At 55.0% G+C, this 25,303-nt stretch overlaps 1 protein-coding gene across 2 annotated transcripts in view; it reads left to right on the top strand.

Annotated features, from left to right (window-relative positions):
• SLC29A3 (solute carrier family 29 member 3) overlaps positions 1 to 21,812 on the top strand; it is a 40,788-nt gene extending 18,976 nt beyond the window's left edge. For both annotated transcript variants that reach the window (XM_078077623.1, XM_036083926.2), the window contains 4 exons: positions 4,578 to 4,660; positions 11,567 to 11,793; positions 15,761 to 15,923; positions 19,272 to 21,812. In XM_078077623.1, the coding sequence (XP_077933749.1) occupies positions 4,578 to 4,660; positions 11,567 to 11,793; positions 15,761 to 15,923; positions 19,272 to 19,926 (1,128 nt within the window). In that variant the 3' untranslated portion in view covers positions 19,927 to 21,812. The remainder of the gene's footprint in view (positions 1 to 4,577; positions 4,661 to 11,566; positions 11,794 to 15,760; positions 15,924 to 19,271) is intronic.
• The last annotated feature ends 3,491 nt before the right edge of the window (positions 21,813 to 25,303 follow it).

Below are 25,303 nucleotides of genomic sequence, written 5' to 3'. Positions count from 1 at the left end.
ACAAAGGAGTGGGTTGCTGGTTGGATGGGCAGCGGCCGCCGGCCAGGCGGAGGGCCGTGGGATTACCAGCCTCTGGGGCTCCCGACCTCTGAGGCAGAGAACCCTGTTCCGAGAGGCCCTGTCATCCCATCATGTCCTGCCCTGCTGCTCCCAGCCATCTTCCAGCCCTGCCTGCTTGCTGAGTCACACAGTCTCCTACCTACAGGAATGGTTCCCCAAGATGTAGGTTTTCCGCAGACTGTATAAGCAGGCCTGCCATGTGGCACAGCCGTGAGGGGCTTCATTCATCTCGTCGCTTTAGGATTGGTGCTCCCTGTGGGTGTGCAAAGCACAGACTCTGCTGTCTCCCGAGGTCGCCCAGTGCCACTGCCCAGGGGCTCTCCTCCTCCCTCCACTCCTGCCTGGCCGGCGCTGGCCTTTGAGGTCTTTGGGTTCACCTCTGGAGGTGGAGGCCACGTTCATCCATCATGTTGTGGGGCACCTGGTGTGGTAAATAACAACGGAGCCTCTTGAGGGAGCTCCTAGGAACCAGACCCAAGTGCAGGTGAACTGTGGCATGAATCATCCCCACACATTGCATGACATAAGATCGCCCTATGGGATGGAGAGGACGGATTGCTTTGGAGGGGGCAGGACAGTTGCCAATGTGCTTGAACCAATATTCAAATGTTCTTACATTGCCTGGAGTAAAATGGGAGAAGGGGGCCCCAACATCCCTTGCAGGCAAATGAGACGAACCCAGGAAGGAAATGCCAGCTGCAGGTCTGCAAAGGGCGTAATCCAGGGTGGACAGTAGGGCCTTCACTGCTGGATGTTTCTTAGAAAGGAGCCCGAGGCCACCTGTTATATGTGAATCCCATCTCAGGGTGCGCCGTCCTAGGGAAGCAAGAGTGGGGGAAAAGGGAAGTGAGGCGGGGGTGGGAGAGAGCAAACACAGGCTGGCCCCAGCTTTGCAACCAAACACAGCTGCTGGCTGCTCAGGCACCCAGCATGAATCCAGAGAAGCCACATGGGGCCACCACATTTTAGACCAGGTGGTTGGGGGAGAAGAAAGTCAAGAAGTTTATCTCTTGTCTCCTTCCCATTTCCTGCCTCTCATTGGTCAAAGCCTATGTCATGGGGCTTTTCCTCTCCCCGACTTCAGAGAGTCACCTGACCCCTCCCACCGTCACCCAGGGAGCGAGGGCCTCGAGGGTGCGGTCCGGCAGCGTGCAGCACAGGGCTCTCTCCCTCGCAGTCGGCTCCTTCTCTGGGGGCAGTGGCTTTATGTCCGAGGGATGGAGTAGCAAGGCAAATGGCCCGCAGGGCGGGCAAGGTGAGCAGACTGGGGTGGCATGTAAGCTAAGTTCTGTTTCTTGGAATCAGCACAAAATGAACCTAATTTCAGCAAAGGAGTTGATGAGGAAAGGCTACGGGGACTGATGTCAGCAAGCATAACCTTTGTTTCCCTCATGGGCAAATATATTGGTCTTCATGTCTAGCAAGATCAGGGTCAGCTGTCCCTGTTTTCATCGAGAAACCGAACGTAAACTACAAGAAGGCAGCAAGATGCAGAAAAACCCTGGATAGTAGGAACTCAGCTGTCCAAAGCCCTTGTTCATGAGGAATGTATTGCTGTGTAACAAAAAGCTGCACGCTTTAACGGCTTAACACGACACACGTTTATTTTCTCACAGTGCCCGTGGGCCAGGAGTCAGGGCATGGCTTGACGGAGTCCTCAGCTCTGGGTCTTACACGGCCACAGTCAAGGGCTTAGCCAGGGCTGCGGTCTCACTGGAGGCTCGGCTGGAGAAGGATCACTTGCAGGCTATTTGGGTTGTTGGCAGAATCCAGGTCCTTGCAGTCGTAGGACTGAGAGCTTCAGTTTCTTGCTGGGTGTTGGCCAGAAACCTCTCTGAGCAACTAGGGGTCACCTGCAGTTCTTGCCACTTGGGGTTCCCCAGGATGCCGCTTGCATCCTCTAAGCCATCAAGGGAGGAAAAAAAAGAGTCCAGGAAGACAGGTGCTACCATCTCATGTAACATTATCCCATACACATCATCCTGTATGTCTGCCCCTTTGCCGTATTCTCTTGGTTAGAAGCAAGTCACAGGTTCCACCCACACTTAGCAGAGGGTGTCACATACCAGGGCGTGAGCACAGGAGGCTGGGACTATGGGGGCCACCTAGAGAGTCTGCCCACCACGTTTTGCTAGAACTCTACTTACAGGCAAAGGCATCATAAGTAACCCCCCCCACCCCCGCCAATATGTTTATATCAGGAACTAAGTTAAAAAAAAACAAAAAAAACTCCATGGGGTGTGCTGAGTTAGCCTACGCAACCTTCTACAGCCCCCAATATGTATCAGTAGGAAAATGGTCCAGGGTCCAGTCCATTCCACCCCTCCTGCCTGCTCTTTGAAAAGCCAAGAAAATGGGCTCCATCCACAGAAAGGGAGGCAGAGCCTTACTCCGTTGTCAATATTTTAAAAACGCTTTCCAACATTAAAAGGACAATTTTCTGCTTAAATATCAACAAACCAGAACATGCAATTACCTAGAAAATCCCCATTCTTAAAATGTTCAGGGAACCTGAGCCTGCTTGAAAAAACAAAGGCAGAGATTCTGCATCCCATGCAATGGTCATTTGTAGACTTGCCATGGAATGAGCAGCCACTGAATGAAGGGAGCCCCGTTAGGGGGCTCGGATTTGGGGCCGTCTTGGTTGGCCCCCCACCTGCGGCTGTCTCTTCCTCGGGGCCTTTCTCTGTGACTCCTGCCTGCCGCCTGCCTGGCCTCACGTAGGCTCAGCCACTGTGTCAAGACGTAATTGACTGAGTGCCTCGGACCAGTCCAGGCTCTACTGAGCCCATCAGGGCAGGAACAATGAGGTGGCACCTCAAAGGAGGAAGGCTATTTCTAAGGCTCATGGTTGATGGACCGCACTCACTGTGATTACCATTTTAATTGCAAGGCCACCACCACCTTATATTCAGGGTGCAAATTTCAAAGACCACAAAGCACTCTGCAGGCTTTAAAAAGAGACCCTGGAACAATCGGTTTCAGACCAGAAGGAGCACATTATGATATCTTTCTCTTTTGGGCTCCACGTTGCAATCAGACTGTCCCAGAAAGAACAGCTCTGACCCTCTGTGTCAAGGTCTGACTCAGATCCCACCTCCTCTGGGACCTTTCCCCAAACCCATATTCACTCCCATTCTCTCATGTGATCCGCCTCCCTGGTCCCACTCCCCCACCCAGAACCCCTTCTAGAACTCACCGCTCCTACCTCTGATTTGGCAAAAATAAAAAACAAAAAAACCCCACAGAATTCTGACATCTCTTCCCGTGGTGTTTTGAGATGAAAACACCTTCACACTCTATATTACACTCCCAGTGGGATGCTTCCTTCTTAGTGGGCAGGAAGCGTGTCTCGTTCTCTGTCGTGATCCCCACAACGGCCACCATGCTCTGCACATTGGCGAAGTTTTTGCACGCATTGTCCCTTGCGCTTGGCACATTTGTAACTCAAAATATCGCCTCAGTTAAGTCCAATTTTGTGAGCTTTCCAGAGTAGAATGCTCACAGCTTCTCTTTTATTTTTCAGATTAAACAACATACTTAATATAAAGCTCTTGTATCGGGCACACAGGAAATGCTTCATACGTGTGATCTATTCTCATGGCTTAATACCCATGATCATTACCAACCTGGGGTTCATGGTTTGACATACAATGACCAAAGCCAAGATATGTCAGCCCTTTTTGATTTTTTTTTTTAAGACAGGTATATTGAGGAATAACGGATACGCAGTAAAATCTATCCTAATGAGTGGACAGTTCTCTGAGTTTGGAGAACCACGTGCAATTGCCATACAGTTTCTTTAGCTGTAAATTCCAGCACGTTATAATCTGGTGCTCTTCCTCGTGTGGTCTCATGCACGCTTCATCTAGAATACCCTGCAGCTGCTTCCAGAAAAATACCCTTTTCCCTCCTCTTGGCTAGTCTAGGAGCCATTTCCCAAAGTGGCCTTGACCTTGGGTAGCATCTCTCCGAGGAAGCAAATCCAGAGTCAGAACAAAGCTTCCCCACAGTCATCAGGGTTGGTGTATTTCTAAGAGGCCCCACTTGGTTGCAAGAACACGAGAATGTGGTTGGGTTATAACAAAGCGCATTTGGATAATTGAAATTTGGCGGGAGGCAAAGCAGGCTGGTAGGGCACAGTCTCTCTGTGTGCACACGCTCGCAGTTGAGTCCTGTCCCCATTGGCTCATCTGTGGGTGGGACAGGTAGAGTCAGGGGGAGCATGGGCTGCAGAGCATTCGGGGCCTCTCTGAGGGCAGGGACAATGTCTTATCCTAACTTAACGTCCCCAGCAGTTCGCACAGCTCATATTGGTATCTGTTGAGTGACCTTGTAAGTGGTCGTAGGTCACCATGGGGTGGGACCATGCCGTCTTGGAGCAGACCTGTCCATCACTCATTGGTTTCTGAAGACAGTGGGGAGAAGCCCCCCAGGAGGGGCCCTGTCTCCGCTCTCCGGGGCCCTCCCGTCCACCCTCGGTGACATCAGCAGCCCCCTCACTTCTGTGCTTGCAGAACTACTTTGAGAGCTACCTGACCGTCGCCTCCACCATCTCCTCCGTGCTGTGCCTCATGGCAAACTTCCTGCTCGTCAACAGGTAGGCCACGTTCCTTCCTCCGCCAGCCCCCGCCCTTCGCCTCCAGCCATCTCCACGCGCCTCTTGCTCCCAGCTGCTGCTTTTCTGCCTGCTCCAGAGGCAGCCCCCCAAGTAGGAGGCCTACAGGGAAGACTGAGAGGTCAGCCCAGCGACCTGGGGCCCCGCCGAGGGAAGCCGGGGCAGGGAGCTGGACTTTCACTTCCCAGCCACACACTAGGACACTGGGTCAGCAGCCAGCGGGAGGCATGTGGGGACCCGGCTCTTCCTCCTTTCCCATCTGGGGTGCCTGTCTGTCACCAGCTGCCTGGGCTGCAGACGGGGTGGCCCAAGGCCAGCATGTGGATGGCGGGGTAGGCCCGGGGGGCAAGGCTTGTGGAAGCTGGTCTTCCAAGCATTTTTTTTTTAAATTTTTAAAGTGTATTTATTTTAGAGATAGAGATGGGGAGAGCCAGGGGGGCGGGGAGGAGCAGAGGGAGAGGGACAAGCAGATTCTGCACTGAGTGCAGAGCCTGATGCAGGACTCGATCCCACGACCCTGAGATCATGACCTGAGCTGAAACCAATAGTCAGACACTTAACCGACTGAGACACCCAGGCACCCCTCCAAGCATTCCTGAGAGTGTGGGAAGTTAAGAGCCTGGCACCCCACAATTCTGGCTCTCTCTCCATGGAATGGCTCGTGTTGACTGCTCACAGAGGCTCAGTGGGGACGTCCTGACACTGTGTTAGAGCAGGGGCTGGGAGAGAGCCCCAGGGCTGCGCTGTGAAAGAAGGAATGATGTAGGAGACAGCCGGGCAAGTTGTCATGGCCCTTAGAACCCACCGGGGAACTCTTGCCATCCATTCTCAATTTAGGTTTGCAGGAGCACCAGACCTAGCTACTTTGCCCACATTTCCCCTAAGCTACCGCCAGGAACCTTCTCTGGGCACAGCTGCCTGAAACCTTAGATCCCTGATGGCAAATCAGTTCAACTCCACTAACTTTGCAGTGCCGGCCTGGATCTCTGGTGGAACAGGACTCCAAGGCAGGTCTGGCCTCAGGGAGTGTGCTGCGATTGAATGGTGGTATCTGCTCTGAGCATAGGAGGAGAGAGGGCAGCATGTGGGCTAAGCCTGGTTAGACCGGTCCTTCCAAACATTATGCTATGGGGCTATTGCAATTATCTGTCGTGGCAGTCAATGATCCCCAAGCGTGGTCGTGGGTTAAAACACTAACAGTAATGAGTATGTCTCATGCTCTGGGCATCATCAGGCTCAGTTGGAAGCTCTGACTTGCTGTCTCTGATGTGGTTGCAGAAAGCTGGGCTGGGCTGGAGCTGCTGGCCCTTCTCCAGCACCCATCTCCTTCTCTTCTCTTCTACCCTCCGCTCCCCTCCCTGTGGTCTCTGGTACGTTGGTCTCAGGTAGTAGGACTTTTCGTCTTGTGGCTGAAGAGCACGTGCTCAAGAGAGCAAGGCAGAAGCTACGTGGTTTTTGTAACCTAATCTCTGCAGCCACATGGCGTCACTTATGCCGGACTCAGCTGGGCAAGCATTCCCCAAGCCCACTTGGTTTCAAGGGGACATAGACCCACCTATCAATGGAAGGAGAGGGAAAGAATTTGCACCCATTTTAAAACCAAAGTGCAGGCCGTAAGGATGAAGAGCAGAATGGGGCCCAGATGGCCTGAGGGCCTTGTGACCCCAATCATAAACCAGCTGACCCTAAACCCGCCTCTTCGTGCCTTCCTCTGGCACACAGGACTACCCTCAGTGTCCTTGAAGGTGGGGAACAGAGCAGGGCCAAGTGTTCTTTCAGCACTGCTGGTCCCTGGAGGGAAGAGCTGCAGGAAAGAAGGCAGGAAGAAGGGAAGGGGACACAAGGGGAGGAGGATGAGGAAGAGGCGGTGACAGCCGAGGTGGTGGAGGGCCGCTTGGTCTCTCACCACCCCCTCCTTTCCAGGACTCTCCCATGATCCTCTCTGTCCACTCACCTGGCTGGCCCTGGGGACACGGGTTTGTCCAGCAGGGACAGCCCAGCCTCGTATAAGTGAGAGCCCCCACCCCTTCTAGATCTGGCATCATTGTCTGAGCTATAACAAGGGGTGACGCCTGGTGACACACAGTAACCTGAGAGGGAAGCCGTGACATTAGCCACTTCCCAGGCGGAAGTCAGGACTACACCCAAGACCACAGGACCAGTGAGGGGAGGCCCAGGCGACGTTGTACCTCCTCTGTGGTCCTGAGATCCTGCAGGTCAGAAGCCAGCCTGGGACAGTGGTCAGCAGGGGCAGGGAAGGTCGACCCTCAGGACACTGGAGTGGCGCTTCCGAGCGCTCGTACCCCTTAGAGCTTTGTCTCCTTTAATCCTCCCAACAGCCAGAGAGCAGGCGACTCGGTACCCATTTTACGGATGGGAAGATAGGCTCACCAAGGTCACATGGCCACTAACAGGGTGAAGCCAGATGGGAACTGGGACCCTTCTCACCCCACACTTGTACTTGGAAACTCTGGGTCCCCCAGCTGCTCCCTGCGTCCAGAGCCACATCTCAGAGCCTTCTGGTGAGGGCCTCTGCCCTGTCTTCAGGCAGCTGGAAGGAAGGAGGTAATAAAGGAGGTCTAGGTCTGTGGACCGCCCAGGCAGCCACCCTCCCAAGGTCAGGCAGGCTGCTGGCTCTGAAGGCTCAGCATTATAGGTATCTTCCAGAAGGTTCAGCCCACCCCAGGGCCTACCCTTGCCCTCTCCTGCCTATAGGAGAGGGGCGAAGGCAATGTGGGGAATGCTTGTGGGCCTCCGTCTGTTTCTGGGTTGTGGGAAGATGGTTTGGGGCTAAGCTGTTTTTTATTTAATGTGCGAGATTGAAATGTCTCCTTTTTTCCCCTCCTGGAGAACCCTGGCTTTCTCTGACTGGCTCATCCATAATCTCCAAGTGTTTTATTATGTTAAATCTGTAGCATCATAAATACTTATGAGGAGGATTTACATTTGAGAGACTTATGAAGAAATCAGCCCCCTGGGGTCCTGAGCCCTCTCCAGCAAGGGGGTGGGGAGCCGGCAGCCCTCTCCCAGAATCTCACATTTGTGTGGCCTGCCCCAGGGTCCCAGGGGCTGAAGCAGAGTGAGGCCAGCATGCCCCCATTACTGCGTGTGGGGTGGGCTTCGTGTGGCATGTTTCATAAACCCTCGTGGGCATTGAAGAGAGCCCCACGCAAGATCCCTGAGGACCTGGGGCCCAGAGATGAGGCTCAGGCGCAGAATGGGTCACGTGGCAGGTAATTTGCGGGCAAGGAGGAGGCCTGAGCAGGCAAGGGACCTGTGGGGCCTGTGTTGCTCCTGTCCTGCCTTTGGCACTTACCTCCTCACCTCCCACAACCCTGGGGGTGCTGGGCGAGAAGTCCCCCAGCTCTCTCCAGAGCAACCTTCCTGTAGGGACAACTAATTACCTTGTTGTGACAGGCCCCAGAGAGCTCCTGGGATGCCATCAGCATTCCTGGCGTGGACTTCGTCTTTACCAGGGCTGAGAGGAGGTAAGGTTAGAGGCAGAGGCTACTCCTAAGGCTGGCTGGAAAGAGCAAATGTTTCCAGTGGTCTCCCTGCCATGCTTGGGGGGGTCAAGAAGCAGAGAGTCTCCCTGCATTAGTCATAGCCCTTGCCTGTCAGTTTGTGCATCCAGCGGATACTCATCAGGTCCCTCCCAGGCCCTGTGTCCGCCCTGGGACGGGGGGAGAACAAGACAGGGCACTGTCCTGGCAGTACTCCTCATGTCTCCCAGTCTGCCCTGGGCTGCCTTCTTGCCCCAGGGGTCTGGTAAAGCTTTTTGGCCTTGGTCACCACCCTCTCTCTCCACTTGATTGTCTTAATATTTATAATTGTAAATGGGAACATTATGTTGACCCAGGCTCTGGGCCCTTGCTGGCTCTTATCTTTGGGGTATCGGGCAGCTCCAGTTGCTGGGAGAGGGTGGAGGGCACTGTGTGACATGATTGAGTGTGTAGAACTACCCAGAACGTCAGAGGTAGGCCTGACCACCAGCCTCCAGGGCTCCTGGTGTGCACTTACACCGGATCCTCTGGGCCCCCAGGGGTCCAGGTGCTCTACCTGGCTGCCCACCAGCTCCTGCCCAGGATGAGGCCCCTGCAGACCCTGGGAAGATGCATCGTAGTGTGGGGTTCCCCAGAAACAGCCCCTGGAACGGATTTTAAGTGCGAGCAGTTTATTTGGGAGGTGAAGGTAGGAGAACGGAGAGGGGGAAACGAGAGGGGAAGGCAGCCAATAAAGGATGGCTTACCAAACCAGCTCCCACAGAGAGAGACCCAGCTTGACCTGCCTAGAGACTCTGGGACCCAGTGTGGAACACACACCTGAGAGGGAGGGAGCTGGGGTATTTATCCACCCACGCCCCCATCACTGGTTGAAGCCTGCTCTTGGGAGTGTTAATTACCTGTCACTTGCAGCCTGCTTCCTGGTAGAGGGAGGGTGCATGGACGGGTCACCCACCAGCTAGAAACCTTGATGTGCCTCTTTGTGTTAACTTGCACTCTTGTAACGGACAATAGAGACACAAAAAGGATTTTCTCATTCTTTACGTGGAAAATTAAAGTCAGGGCTGCCTCCACACATTGCTGGATCTAAGGGATTACATATGTCCCCAGGGCTGTCCTTCTCTTGCACTGTCCCTGGGCTCCGTATGTGTCTGCCTGGCTTCATCCCAAATGTGGTCTCTCTCCATGCAGCCGGCCAGGTGGCAACCAGCAGCCCCCAACACGGTCGTGGCAGAGAGGGCACTTCTCTCCACCTTTCAGCCCTGGAGAGCCCTCACTGGCCCTGCCTGGTTCACATGCTAATCCCTGACCTAATCCAGCGACCCGCCGCATGGCATGGGACACTCCAGTCACCCCAGACCCAGTCATCATGTGTCCATGATCTGTGGCTGGGTCAGGGTTGGACAATGTGGCCGGCCACCTCTCCAGAACAACTTGGCGTGGAAGAAAGAGTGTTCCTCAGGGAAGGGATGCTGGCAGGCGAAGCCCGCACGCCCACCCTGGACCCTACTCTGAGGGTCAAGCCTTGGCACTTAGCAGGTGGACCAGGCCCTCCAGGGTAGGGCTCCGATTCCCTCCAGCTTCTGCTCTCAATCTCACCTGCAGCCCGAGGCTAGCCTCGTTCCCTCTCACCAGATGCATGCACTCACATCCCAACACACCTTACACTCCAGCTTAGGTGCCACCTCCAGGTGCGACCCCCGGGCTGGGTTCTGTGCCCCCTCGGATGCCCTGAGGCCCTCCCACTGCAGCACTGTGCACACTAAAGCAGAATGCCTGGCCCTCGTCTGGCCGGGGGCCGGGTCATCGCACACAGTGCTTGACACACAGGAGTTGCCCACCACACGCTCGTGGAACAGGCGCCAGAGAGAATGCATGTTGGCAGACAGCCCTGGGCGGAGGCTCAGCAGACCTGGGTTCTCCTCCCTGCTCCCACGGACTCACGCCGCGACCTTGAACTGCCTCCTCACATCCTCAGGCTTCCGTCTGCCCCTCACACAGCAGAGGCTGACCCCTGCTCTCCCTCCAGCAAGGATCAGAATGAAGATCAGAGAAAACTCAAGGTAGCCTGGAGCCACAAAAGCACTTTGGAAAATCCTTGCTTCTCCTGCTCATCATTTCACACCTATTTATGTACATATATATGTAGATACTTTTTTTTTGCCTTTCAGGTCTTTCTTTTTTATCAAAAAAAAAAATTTTTTTTTTTTTGCGTCTATAACTAATCTGGCTTTTCTCCCAGCCCCCACCCACTGGTTAGCAGGAAAATTAACCAAACATCCAATCCAGCTTAAAGCTTAGTCTAATCTGATGATTTAAACAGCCCCTTTCAATGATATTCTCTCTCCCTGGAATAAAAATGTGCTGTTTGCAGGAGAGCCAGCCTTCTCGCTCCTCCCTTCAGGGCAGTGTCTGGGCGGTTGGGGGCCGGGAGGGGCGTATGGTTTGTGCTGCTGGCATGGGGCTGGGGGCCGGCCCTGGGCTGCACATGCATCAGCGGCTGCCCGTGGCGACTGAGACCATCACAGGAGAATCCTTCTGCCCTGGCCTGTTCTGGACCACCCATATTCCCTTCCTTGGGGTATCGGGCAGCTCCAGCTGCTGGGAGAGGGTGGAGGGCACTCAAGGAAGCAGAGTGTCCTTCTGAGAACACAGACTGGAGCCAGCCCTCTCGGGGTCACAGGGAGTGACCTTGAGCAAGTTCTTTAGCATCTCTGACCTCAGTTTCCTTCCCTGTATGTGCGGGACAGGTAAGAGGGCCTGTCTTACAGGGCTGGTGCGAGAATGCAACAAGTCAGCATGTAGAAACATTCCGAAGAGTACTTAGCACAAATTAAGTACTATCTGGGTAATTGCTATATCATGATGATGATGATGATGATGATGATGATGATGATGATTTTCTGCTCGTCTCCCTCCTCCCCCCACTGCTAAGTTTTGGGAGAAGGAAGCCCCGAAGGTGGTTGCTTCGTTGAAACACTAGGCAAAGCCAGTGGGAGCTCCGCCCTGTGGTGGGGGAGCAGGGGGTGAGAGCCCTCCTGTCCTGTCCTTGAACCTTACAGCAAGATGAAAAGAAGCAATATCCGCCGAGCATTTGCCCTGAGCTGATATTGCCCCCTGCACTCTGCACACTCCCCTGCAGAGACCCTTACAGCCACCCTGCAGGCGGATCCATTCTCCTCCCTGCCATACAGATGCAGAAGCTGAAACCAGAGAGGTTGAGTCACTGAGCCAGGGTCACACAGCTAGTGAGCCAGGAAGGCAGGATTCAGGCACAGGCCTCCCGGCTGCAGGTGTCCCTTAAGAACCTTCACCACCCGTGGCCCGGCGTGGGAGGCCCAAGGGGATCTCTGACCGCTTCTGGCGTCCCTCCCTCCCCCCACAGGGTTCCGGTTCGTGTCCGTGTGCTGGCCTCACTGACTGTCATGCTGGCCGTCTTCTTGGTGATGACTGTGCTAGTGAAGGTGGACACCTCTTCCTGGACCTCTGGCTTCTTTGCTGTCACCATTATCTGCATGGCAATCCTCAGCGGCACCTCCACCATCTTCAATAGCAGTGTCTTCGGCATGACCGGCTCCTTCCCCATGAGGAATTCTCAGGCGCTGATATCAGGTGAGAGCCGGACTCCAGACGGCCCACCAGGTCAGGCTACCTGGGGGTCATGCGGAGGAACCAGAGGTGAGAATGCAGCGACCCTTCCAGAAAAGGCAACAAGTGTTAGCTATATTTCCACTATCTATTATTGGGTAACAAAGCACCCCAAAACTTAGTGGCTTCGAACAATAGCAGTCAGTTCTTTGGCTCACAAATCTGCAGTCTGGGCAGGAGTCGGCAGGGACAGCTCTCCTCTGCTCCGCATGGCATCAGCCGATGGAGCTCAACAGGGCTGGAGACCCGCTCCCGGGAAACTCAGCCAGACCGGGGCTGGGGCCGGGGCGCTCCACTCTGCCGGGGTCTTGGCACGGCTTGGTGGGCTTCCCTGAGGCATGGTGCCTGGGTCACCAGAGCAAGCATCCCAGGAGACCCAGGCAGAAGCATTATTTCCTTTCATGGCTTAGATGTGGAAGCCATTTAGGGCCACGGTCACCAATGCCACGAGCCCACTGGGATGCGAGGGGAGAGAACACAGACCCACACACATCAGCGGGAGAACATGAAAACCATCCTGTAGGAAGAGCAGGTGGGAGGGAAGCCAGTTGCGGCCACTTTCGGCACACGCATCTGTCTACCAAGTGCATCTCCTAAAGCAGCATTCCTTTCTTCCCTTTCTCCTCGTCCCCACACCTTCTCCTGTCCCCTCCCTTCTCTTTCCTTTTCCTTCCTCTTAGCTTCTCCCCCCCTTTCTCCCTTTCTCATTTTATAGAAGTCCTACTATGTGCCAGGGATACAAAGATGAACAAGACCCAGCCTCTCAGGAGCTGATAGCCTAGCAAATAAACACCTCCATGACCCTGAACTTTGGCATTCTCTGGAAACACAGATGCACGACTTGGGCCAACCCCTTTGGCTGAAGTTTGATGCTGATCCTGAGCCCGTGGTCCAGGCCTTTAGCAGCTCTGTTCCCTCGCTCAGATGTCCCAACAAGATAAAAAGGAGGTGGGTCAGTAAGAATCTGTGCTTTTGCAGAAGACCACCATCCCTTAACGCCAGACTGGGGACTCAGCTGCTGTGTTCGGCATCCGGGCACATCCCTGTTGCATGAAGGAGTGCTGTAAGCATTTGTCCACTTGAGAAGAATTTCACTAGGAATCTCTTCTGTGTCCATCTATTAATAACACCAGGCAGTATGTGGCAGGGATGACAAATACCTGGACAAGTGTGCATCCCCGCCCCACGCCCGCACCAGTGCCAGACATCACTACTAGATCCGTATCTTTCCTCCTGAGCCTCCTGCCCCTTCTCAACTCAGCCCTGGAGCTGTTCCTACCTGCAGATCAGAGTTCAGATGTGAGCTCAATCTGCCATTTTGGACATAAGATTAGGCTTCTGGCTCTACCCGGGGAAATCCTTGGGTCTAAAGTAAAATAAAAGTGGACCCATTGCTAAGTTTCTTGAGTACAATCAATATGCCCCTAGCAGGGCTTTGAGAAGGACATGCCTAGCCTGAGGGAAATGGCCCGCGAGCATTGGATGTAATCTCTTCTGTCACCCGAGTCTCAGAGAGAAGCTCTTGTCCCCTCAACTCCCTCCATCCTGTCAAAGGATGTATTTTTCATTACAACCACATTGCTGGCTACATGTCTAGGAGCCAGGGACTAAACACACCATTTATGCTGGCAGGAGGCCCTTCGGGTTCATCTGGCCACCTGTGAATCTTCTCGAAAAGGGGACTCTGCTGTGAATGTTTCAGAAAGTCCATTTTTTAAAAAGTTGGAAAGTCCGGCTCTTGCACTTCAGTATTGATTACCCCGGGGCCCTAAGTCAGTGTCCTCACTCTGTGGGGGGGGGTGGGGGGTGGGGGGGGTTGGGCACCCCTCACCCTGGAAAATCCGAGGTGGCCCTGGCTCCCAGAGGCCCCACCGCCACCTCCCCAGCCCCCATCATTTCTTGTCCAGAGGAGCCCATCTGTGAATTCTGCACGTGTAGGCATGGGAGGAACAATTCATTTGTTTTGTGCTGGTGTTTTTTTAAACCCCTCATTTGCATGTATTTCCATAACTGATGAGATAAAAGTAGGGAGTCATGAAAGATGAGCTCCCGGAGGCCTGGTTTGTTGTTGATGATAATATTGTAAATTCCCTACAAGTTGAGGAGAGAGAGAGGGAAATCAATAGGCAGTGATGTTAAGATCTGTTCCTCAGGGTAGCCGGCAAGTGTCTTTACTCAAGTTGAGCTCCAGTTCTTACAAAACACCCAGGTGGGATTACAGCGTCTCCGAAGTTGGCACCCTCTTGGCGAGGAGTTTACCCTGTCGTTGCTGCTTTGATGTAGGAAGGACAGAAATAGCCGAACACCTAATTGGGGATCTGAGAGGATTCATAGGCACTTCTGTGTGCTGGGCACCTTTCTGAATGCTTTCCGGCTCAGAATCCTTTTTATCTTTGTAAGAGCCCTTTGATGTGGGTATTACTAATATCCCCACTTTACAGATGAAGACACGGAGGCACAGAGAGGTTCAGTGACTTGCTGAAGGCCGCACAGCTGGAAGCGGTCGAACCAGGATTGGATTCAGATGTTCTGGTTCCAGACTCTGTGCTCTTCGTCATCACTGTGCTAACTTTGATCTCTCTGCCATCCTTTCAAATCCTGATGCCGGGCCCTGCCCAGGCAAATGAAGCTCAGCCACAGCGCTGTCGGGCAGAGTGTGGGCGAGGCCCTCAACCGTTGCTCTCCACTCCTGCTTGTGCGACACCAGGCAGAAGGTGCCGCCTGGTCAGAGCTGCATGACAATGACAGGGCCGTCCCTGCCCACACAGACCAGTTTGCTGTTTGCTGTCTGTAGTGAGCCATCTCCTTGTCTCCCTGAGAATCAGTATCCTGGTCCTCGAATGCGGGCAGACGCATTCATTCAGCCCGGCAGTGCAACATACTCACCAGGCCTCGGGGGACAGAGAGGACAAGTATTAGCCCCATTTTCCAGGCAAAGAAACAGAGGCGGAGAGGAGTAAGTGATCTGGGGGCATGCACAACATGTCTGACCTCTTAGTCTTGCCCAGCACAGGTTGACTAGCCACGGGTGTGAGGGTTCAACAGAAAAGTAAGGCACATCCCCACCCCCCCCACCCCCCCCCCCCCCCCGCCTCCCAGAGGTGACGGTGTGATTGTGGCAAAGAAGGGGACCAGTACTTGTTGAAAGCCGACTGTGTGTTGGGTCCTTTCCGGACATTCAGTCCTCAGAGCACTATGCAAGGCAGGGCTTGTTAGCCCCATTTTATAGACCAGCAAACTGGGGCTCCAAGGAGTCACATTAGCCCCCAAGTCGCAGCTAGTGAGCTGCAGGGTCAGGGGTCAGATGTACATCTGTTTGGCGCCCAGAGCCATGGATCCACTAAGTTGTGCCGCCTCCTCTGGTGGTAGCAGTGAATGGTGGTGGCACGGAGTCACATGGGTCACATGGCAAAGCCCTTGGCGAGAGAGAACATTCCATGTGGGAGGGCGGTTGCACGCATGTGAGTGTGTGTATGTGTGTAAGACTGTGATAGCACAGCAGTGTGTGTGTGTGTGTGTGTGTGTGTGAGAGAGTGTATATGAGAAAGCGTGAGCGCGTGCGTGTTGTGTGCACACCCGCGTTCACGTGTTATGTGCCACACCTCCCGTGGGGTACAAGGTCAGTTCCGTGAGCTCGCCGGTGGGCCACATGGCGGTTCTGTAAGTGACGAGGACTCCTTGGATGGGATAGTGTTGCTCCGAGCCACAGGAGGGCCTGTGCTAGAACATTCCCTGAACGTCTGGCCCACTTCGGTTGGTGGTGCTTTGGGCTGAGGGCCCGGGAGAGGAGCTCTCTGAGAAGTCCCGGCCCTGAATCTGCAACTGCGGACTCCACCAGAAGGGCAGTCAAGAGAAAGGGAGGGTCCAGGGTCGGAGGTGAAGGAAGGTGGGCCCACTGCCCATCTCGGTGACGGGCCTGTGCTCCCGGCAGGAGGAGCCATGGGGGGCACCATCAGTGCCGTGGCCCTGCTGGTGGACCTGGCGGCGTCCAGCGACGTGACGGACAGCACCCTGGCCTTCTTCCTGACGGCGGACGTCTTCCTGGGGCTCTGCGTCGGCCTCTACCTGCTGCTGCCACGGCTGGAGTACGCCAGGTGAGCCCTCCTTGCCGTCGGGCGGCCCCCCAGCTCTGCTGCTACCGGCCGGACCTGCTTGCGATCTTCCCTTATCTGACCGGGTGGCCAGGTTGCTTTCTTGCTTACTGCGCATCTCCCCACCGGGGAGAGAGCCCCCCCCACCCACCACCCACCACCCACCACCACCACCACCACCAGGGCAGAAATAGTGTGGATTTTGTTCACTGCCGTGCCCCAGAGCCTCGGGCTATAGCTGGCTCGTTGTAGCTGCTCCGTAAATTGGCCGGGCCGGCAGATCCGAGAAGCCGGCTTTGTGCTGCAGCCCCCGCACGCCCCCCAGCAGCTGGAGTATGCCAGGTTTTGCACAGGTCGGGGGGCGGGGGGCAGGCGCCCGAAGTGGGACTGAGGAATAATAGTGATGAAGAACAGCTCCATTCGCGGAGCGCCTCTGCTGCTTCTGCACTGTGCTCAGCCCAGCCTGATGGGCCATCTCTCATCCGGGGCTCAGGCACCTGTTCCTCGTGGGGTGCGGCACTACGGTGCATCACGGCCGGCCCCGTGCACACACGAGGACCCCGGCTTGGCTCCGCGAGGTCGAACGACGTGCCTGAGTGCCTCCCTGACCCCAGAGCTGCGTTGTACCCACTGTCTCCCCAGGCCTCCCTCCCCCGGGGGACCTTTTCTCTCACTTCAGCCTCTCTCATGCTTTCTCTCTCTCATCCCTCCTTTTTCTTTCGTGCTTCTTGCTTCCCTTTTAACAATAGCCCTTAACTTTTTCTCGTATTTTATTCTTTACAAGGCATTTTCCGATCCACGTCGTATTTGATGTAGGAGAGGGAGGAATTATTTGCCCCGTTCTACAGGTGAAGAAGCGGAGCCAGAGAAGGCTGCCCAGTGGGCAAGCCGGCTGAGCTGGGGAGGCCCAGGCCCTGGCTCTGCCCTTTCCCACAGGGACCCATGTTGTATGGTGGCGCTGAGCTCAGCAGTTTATGCCTGGGTGTCTTTTCTTCACTTCTCACAACTGTGTGCAGTTGTTACCGTCCTTCCCCATTTTACAGATGAGGAAACCGAGGCTTTGTAAGTTAATAGACATGCCCAGGCTGCTCCCCTGGTGAGTCACAGACCGGGGTTTGAACCCGGATTTGTTTCCACAGCTGTGCCCTTTGCACCATGTTTGAGTCATGGAACGGACAGAAGGCGGGGGGCGGGGGGGGGGGTCCCAGCTCTCCTGCTGTTTCCCTGTGTCCTGTTTCACGGGGCTTCACATGGGTCTGTCTCCAGTGTGTGGCCAACCTTCCCCGTTCGCCTGGGACTGAAGGGGTTCCCAGGATGAGGGGCTTTTGGTGCTAAAACCAGGACAGTCTCAGCAAATGGGGACAGTTGGTCACCTTAGTTTCCAGTCTCACTTTCCAACTGAAATCCTCACAAAATCCTTCCCAACTGAGCCAGGGGCTATGCTGTCCCATGGAAGCTTCTCCTTCTTTGCTGATTAACACTTTGGTCAAGACTTCTGGGTTTACAGAAATGCATCTGAGGAAGGAGCTTTGGAGACAGCCGTGCTCCTGGGGCTGCTCAGACTAAATCGTAGTTAAAAGGGAAGCCCATGGGGGCTGCCCCCAGGAGGAATGGAGCCCCAGGCCGTGTGGGGGGCTGCTGGCTCGGGGAGGGCGACATGAGACAGATGTGGAAGAGCTTGATGAGGAAGAGTTTTGACCAGGGCACCTTGGGGTGGAGCCCTCTCAGAGCTGACTTCAGGCTGGGACCTGCCACTGAGTAGTGGGGGAAGTAAGAATACTCCTTTCCCTAAATAGCGGTTGTGGAACAAGACAGAGTTCAAGGCTGCAGTGCCCAGCTCAGCATCACACGGAAAAGTGGCTCGGAGGGGGAGCCGTCCCACCAACTCACTTATTACCCGTAGGCGCTTAGGATGGGTGGCTTGGCAGGGGGCTCAGAAGCTCGCAGCTGCAGCACCCCTCCGTCTTACAGAGGAGGAGACTGAGCCCAGAGAGGAGCGTCCCTGGCCTAAGGTCACATGGGGAGACAGAACGGGGGCTGAGACCAGAAGCCAGCCATCACCGAGCTACTGTTCTCCCAACCCCACACCAAGCCTTCTGTGTGAGGTGTGGTCATGCAGTCAGCCTATGTCTCCTGGCTTTCAGCATCTGAGGCCCAGAGAGGTTGAGTGACTCAGGCGAGGTCACACAGCAAGACGGTGAGGCCAAGTGACCCAAGCGTCTTCTACTGTGGTCAGAGTAGCAGAAATGGAAAATATTGATAATATTCAGTGTTGAGGATATGGGGGGAAAGACACCTTTATAGACATATTAGTTATAATTATGTTTTGGAGGGTTACTCTGTGCCTGGAGATTTAGCTGGAAACAGGCAAACATGGTCCTTCTATTGAAGAAGCCAGATGATAAACCAGAAACTAACTCAATGGTTATAATTTGTGGTTAGTGTTTTTGAAGAAACCAACGACCGTGTAGAGATTAACAGGGCAGGTGACTGGAGATGGGGCAGGTGAGTGGTACAGAGCAGAGACAAATTGGTCCGACCTATTTAGAGAACAATTTACTTGACAGCTATCAAAATTTTAAAGATACAAACGTTTTGCTCCAGAAGTTCCTCCTCTAAAAATCTGCTCTACTGAAATACATACAGGTGCAAGGTTCTATGTGTGGGACTACTCATCGCACCATTATTTGTAGTAGAGAGAAATGGAGCTAACCTTAATGTCCGTCAGTAAGGGAATGGTTAAATTGCATATGCATACAATGAATATTAAATCATATGTCTACAATGAAATACGCTACACAACAGAGGGGCATTGAGTCATGTGTCTCCATGTTAAAGGTTGGCCACGAGATATTCTAGACGCGATTATGTGCATGCATGTGTATACCTTCGTTAAGGATGTTATTTGGGCTGTTAGGTAATGCATTTATATACTGTATTTAGGAATTGTCCTGTTGCAGAAAGTTTTACAATGTGTATAGTTTGATCCCACTTTTGCTTAAGAAACAGAACTAGGAAGGACATGTGGTGGGGGAGGGGGGTGTATGCACATCCGTAGAGCCACAGCCACCAGATTTTTAACCATCAGGACCCCTAAGGAGTGAGACCGAACAGAGGGGGCAGTTAGTGCTGCTTCCCTCTGTCTCTGCTCGTGGCCAGCCTTTCAGGCAGCACCAGGATGGGCAGGCCAGGGACTGTGGGGGCCTCCCCGTGGCCGCCCCGAGACACGCATGTCTGAGGGCTTCCTGAGGCTTTATGCACCAGGCCTATAGGTCCCCTGCCGTGTCCCTGGAAATCCCAGGTGAGCCTGCTTTCCGGGGCCCTCTGACCACGAGCCCTCTCCACCCGCAGGTTCTACCTGAGGCCTGCTTGGCCAGCCCACGTGTTTTCTGGGGAAGATCAGGCACCCCAGGACTCCCCCAGCGCCCCTTTGGCAGCCCCTGGGTCCCATGACCCCTCCATACCACCCCTCCGCCCCATCCTGAAGAGGACAGCTGGTCTGGGCTTCTGTGTCGTCTACCTCTTCTTCATCACCAGCCTCGTCTTCCCTGCCATCTCCACCAACATCGAGTCCCTCGACAAGGGCTCGGGCTCGCCGTGGACCACCAAGTTCTTCGTCCCCCTCACCACCTTCCTCCTGTTTAACTTTGCCGACCTGTGTGGCCGGCAGGTCACAGCCTGGATACAGGTGCCAGGGCCCAGGAGCAAGGTGCTCCCTGGGCTTGTGCTCCTCCGGACCTGTCTCCTCCCCCTCTTCATGTTCTGCAACTATCAGCCCCGCGTCCGCCTGCACACGGTGCTCTTCCGATCTGACCTCTACCCAGTGCTCTTCACCTCCCTGCTGGGACTCAGCAACGGCTACCTCAGCACCCTGGCTCTCATGTACGGGCCGAAGATCGTGCCCCGCGAGCTGGCCGAGGCCACGGGGGTGGTGATGTCCTTCTACGTGTGCTTGGGCCTGGTCCTGGGCTCAGCCTGCTCTGCCCTGCTCGTGCACCTCATCTAGAAGGGGGGTGATGGCAAGAACCTCGGTGCCGTGCGACAGACACTTGGGAGCCCTGGTGAGATGGGGAGCGAGTGCCGGAAGGGCTGGGGCAGCGTGCAGAAGGGAGCTGCAGCTGGGCCGGGTGCAGAGCCGAGCACACCCGGGCCTCCCCTCTCCCCGGGGAGCTGGCAGCCGTGCCAAGCACACATGCCACTTGCAAGAGCTCTCCTGAGACCTTTGAAGGAGACCAAAAGACATCTGAATGGGGCACAGTGACCACAGTTACTCAGTGGACAGTGGGCGTGCCTGTCACTTTTCTAGCTGCTGGTTACATTCTACCTTGTTTTATAGCCTCTTGTGACCTTCTTCACCAGTGTTGACTCCAAGCTGTTACGAGGCCAGTGCCAAAACCCAACCACAGGCCCTTTGCCTCTCCCGGTCTTGCTCCCTCCAGGGGACAGCATGATGTGACAGTTCCCAGCCCTCCCTCTCCAGGGGGTTCCCCTAGAATGGAAATCCCCTGGAGGGGCACCTGGTGGCTCAGTCGGTTAAGCATCGGACTCTTGATTTCAGCTCAGGTCTTGATCTCAGGGTCCTCTTGTGAGTTCGGGCCCCAATTGGACTCCACACTGGGTGTGTGGAGCCTACTTAACCCCCCCCCAAAAAAGGAAATCCACTGGAATGGCCAATTGTCAGGCCCAAGACCCAAGGCTGTGTCAGACCCCTGCTTTCTGTCGTAAGAGAGTACCTGCCAACCAGACGGGGGACCCCAGAAAGACGGGCCTTCTAGGAATCCTCCATTCCCTAAACTTGGGCTCCAGAAGATTCCCCTGTCCTAGAGACTGAGGGGGTCAGGCCTGGGTGTTCAGACAGGGATCCTCGAAGTGGTCTATGGCTTGTGCCAGGGTGGAAGTCTTTTCATGTCCATGTTTACAATATGTCAAGCACATTGGTTCAAGGGCATAATGAATACCTGGATATTTAATGAGAGCCTGATTGGTGGCTGGATTAGTCAGGGTCTCGGCAGGAAATACTCCAATTGGATAATATGAGGATATTTGAAGACAGGGTGTAGGAATCCTATGGGGTTGTGCTTTATATTCCCAGAAATAGTAAGGCCCTTCTACCCCTAACCAGGGCTAGGGGCAGGGGGCATCTCCAGCCTGCTGTGACCCACAGGAGGTAGACCCCCTTCATCCTTCCCTCCCTCCCATCTCCTCGAAGCCCCTGTGGACTGAACCACAGCCAAGGAGCAGGCAGAGAGGTGGAGCCGAGACTTGGAGGGGCAGCAGGTATCCCGAAAGGGGCCACCAGCCTCCCGGTCCCGTATGCACATTAGGATAGCTCTGAAGCTTTGGCCAGCAGTACTGGGTGGTGTTCTGTCCTGGTTGGTCCTGGATTAGCTGTGTATTCTGAAGCTGATGTTGCAGCAGGCAACCCTCAGATTGTGTGCCCCCCCAACAATGGTCTGACATGAGTAGTAATTGACATTTCGTCAGGTTCCTCGAAGGCTTCTGCAGCGCTGTTCCTTGGGGGAACAGGCTGGCTTGGGAATCCGAGAGAAAGGAGCTAGATCAGACCCAGGAGTTCTTTTTCGAGAGTCATGCAGAAAGAACAGAGCTTGCCCCCCAAGAAGCAGCAACCCCGAGAGCCATAAATCCACCCGCTCCTTCTCGGAGGAGCTCGGGCACCCCGGTGTCCTGCAGACATCCAATTAGCCAGGGAAGCAATCCACCCAGTGGGAGCAGCTTACGTTCCCCACCATTTCAGGCTAGGATACACTCCCTCTCTCCGGCCACAGAATTAAAAAAGACACCCTTGAAAGGTTTTCTGAAACTTGATATCTAGAAGAAAAAAAATTTTTTTAACTAAAAATAAATTCTCCTGTCTCCCCTCCCCTTGCAGGAGCCTGAAGTCTCTCCCTTGGTTTTTTCACCAAATCCAATGCTGGTGATCATTTGGTGGCAGTGGTCTGGGTGGTGACTCATCCCAACCTCAGGTGTTTTACAAATGGGGGGCATGTCTGTTTGAAAGTAAAGTCATCACTGCACTTAGAGATGGGGACCACCTCGGAGCAGAGTAGAGGGGGCCTCACACGCTCGGTTGAAGGGAGATAGTGTTCAGAAGTAGAAGAGGTGTCCCTGTGAGTGAAATGATTTGAAATGAGTGCGGAGTGAAGGGGCAAGAGGGTGGCCAGCCGTGAGGATGCAGCCCTGGGGGGTGAGGGGCAGGGGGAACAGGCCAGCTTCCTGGAGGAGGAGACGTCGGCTGCTTGGCTGGTGGGAGTTATCCAGACTTTTGCTCACCTTCGTGAGCATTTCACAAAGGATCATTCCTTCCTGGGGAGGCAGGAAGGAAAGTAAAAACGCATCTTCCAGCAGAAGGACAGACAGTGGTTCAGACACGGCTGTTCCCACGCACTGGACTCACTCATGGGGTTTGTCTCACGTGACCCCGGCAGGCTTGTGGAACTAGCTCATGTGCTTCGGGGAGTGAACAAAACTTGCTGAAGAGAAGGTTATTTTTCAGTGTGAGGGTGGGGGAGTCCCCAAGAAGCTGGCTTTGCCTCGTAGTCTCTGATTCAATCCCAAGGGCCAGTTTTCAGTACATGCCCTTGTATATCTTCTAGACCATACACATCTTCATTCTCCTCCTTTTATTCAACAAAGAAAGCCAGAGGCGGCCACCGGAGCTGACTCTTCAACTAGCGGGTGACAGGTCCTTCTAAGAAAATGCTTGTTCCTACAAGAGGGGCTGTCATTAGCCGAAGACTCCTCATTCTGCTATCTTCGGCCCAGTGCTCCTTATAGAAGATTCGGGGCCCCCGCATCAGCTTGGACGTGATGTGGGGGGAGGTCACTGCAGGACCCCAGCTTCTGAGACCATGTAATGCTTTTATAGAGAACTCCAAGTAGAAGAGAGAGGGCCAAAAATCAGCTGAGAGATTTCATTCCATGGGCAGTTACGTGTACAGCCCAGGCTTACTGCTGTGGGCTTTCTGAGCAAAGCCTCTAGTATCTGTTACCATCCTCACTTCCTTGGTGACAGCGTTGTCAGGGTCTGAGTCAGTGCTGCCCTCCACCCAGTGGCTGAGGTTAGCCCACTTCCCTGTTCAGCTTGGACCCTGGCAGGATCCCAAAAGGAATTTCGGCCCCACAGCAGGTGGAGGCTGGGAGTAGTCAGCGGGCCAAGACCCAGGGTCCAGCCTTTCCATCAGCCGCCCAGAACCCCAGCCCGGTGCTGTCCTATGCCAGGTCTTCACCCCAATTATTTCCCCATCTGTAGATGAACACAAGGAGGCTCAGAAAGGTTAAGTAACGTACCTAAGGTCACTTAGCTACCAAGTAGCCTAGACAAGAATCAAATCTAGCTCTCCCTAAACTCAAGAGGTCCTCGCCCACCCTGCCCGCTTGCTCCCCTGGTTGAACCTTGGCTTTCTCCTTGGTTCTTGACACCTGTCTCCCCGACTCCTCACTCCATGGCCTGGTCAGAGTGTTGTGCCAATTAGACGGATTGCCCACAACACTGCCCTGGCCTAACTGATCAGACCAGTGCGGCTGACCAGTGCCCGCTGGACTGGGTCCTCATGGGCCCTGGCACAGGACTTGGGCTGCTTCCAGGCCTTGCCCTGTCCAGTCCGATCCCCAGCCCCTGCCCTCCTGGTCCCCTCAGCCCTTCCTCTGCCACACCAGCCCCTGCCGCTGAGGTCGTCCGAGCGTGGGTGCTGCTGGGCCCGTCTTTGGACACGGTGTAGGGCGCAGCACATGGTTTGGGCCCCGGCTCCGCCAGGCACCGGCCCTGAGTGACATCGCCTTTAGAACCTCACTTCCTCATCTCTAAAGGGGATGACAAGTTCTGTAATGTGACTGTCCCGGGTGCCAGTGAGCCAAGCCGGCACACCCAGTCCCCCCCACACACCCAGCCCACGTAGGCTGAGCTGCACCAGGCCTCATGGTGCATGTGGCAGGCTGACCCAAGGGCACAGCGCCCAGCCTCAGCCTGACAGATGACCTCAACTTCAGGCTGCCGTAGGCTTGAACGCAAAGGAGAGTGACGGAGACGGTCACACTCTCTGTGCTCACCAGACTCCAGCCAGCTAATGCACTGGCCCTGTGCATCCCCCTGAGAACAGTTCCTGCCCTTGCCTGCCAGCGGGAGGGAGCTCCAGGCCTGCAGTGTATGAGGGGAGGGAGGCTTTGGGCACCCAGCTCCACGTGGGAGTTCTGGTTCTGCTGCCTCCTAGTTGGGTGCTTTGGCCCAGTCTTGCTGTTACCCTCTCACATCTGAACTGAGAAGCCTCTCAGGGCTGCTATGAGAGGTAAATAAGCCCCTGGGTTGTAGGTAGAAGTACCTAGCAGATAGCAGATCCTCAACAAACGTGCTTCCTCCCACTTTCCCCTGCTGCCCACAGCAGACCCCGCGCCCAGTACCCATCCCAGCCCGGCCTGATGCCTGCTCTTTATGGCCTTGCTGGGACCTGTCTAGACACACCTGACCTGGGGGCGGGATGTGTGAGGAGGAAAGCTGGGGATCCAAGGCCCCAGACCACACTCTGCCCCTCACTTTGACTTCTGGGCTAGCCACATCACTTTGTTGGTAAGCCTCAGCTGGAAAAGTGGCCACCTCCGCACCCGTCTTGCCTCCCTCATCAACAGGTGGCCAGCTACACAGATGCCCTGTAGACACGGGTCGTGTCTCAAACTGGTTCTGAGCTCTGGAGGCCGCCGGCCCAGGTTTGAGTCTCACCGCCTCCTTGTCCTTGCACCACGGGCAAGTTCAACCTGACTGGCCGTGGTTGTTCCAGCCGTGCATCTGGCTGTTGTGTGTGGTAAGTGGCATGGTGGTAACTCATAGAAAACCTTGAGAATTGAGCCGAGTGTAATCAGCACTCATCACCGGCTTCTGGAAGGCTGTGTCTTCGCACCTTCCCGATTTACCTAACGTGTCAGGACGAACTCATTGACCTGGTCTCTTTCCCTCACTAGATTCTGGGCCTGTCCCCTGTACCAGCTGCTCAGCCCCTCCCCTGCCCACCTCTCAAAGCCACATCTCCCAGTGCGGCCCACAGTCGGGGCCAACGGAGTCGGCTTGGACGAGCTTCCCCGGGAATGTGGCTCGATGGGGCTGCTCACCTGGTGATTGTTTTACAAGTCGGGGTGGGGGGGAGAAGAGAAAAGACAGGAGGGGAAGGATGGAAGGGAGGAAGGAGGAAGGAAGCGAAAAGAGAGGAGATGAGGGTGGGCTGGGAGTCGGGTCTCCCGCCAGCTCCGGGAGGCAGGTGGTTCGGTGAACGGGAGTGAGAGGATATCCTATAAAGATTCCAGCGTGGCCACTGGCTCTGTCTTTAAGGCACAGCTGCTTTCCTTCCCTCCCCTCCTCACCTGCCCATCTTTGGGTG

The sequence above is a fragment of the Halichoerus grypus genome, chromosome 7 (genome assembly GCF_964656455.1).
Source record: "Halichoerus grypus chromosome 7, mHalGry1.hap1.1, whole genome shotgun sequence".
In the NCBI taxonomy this organism is placed as follows: domain Eukaryota; kingdom Metazoa; phylum Chordata; class Mammalia; order Carnivora; family Phocidae; genus Halichoerus; species Halichoerus grypus.
This window is presented reverse-complemented; position numbering and strand designations above follow the sequence as displayed.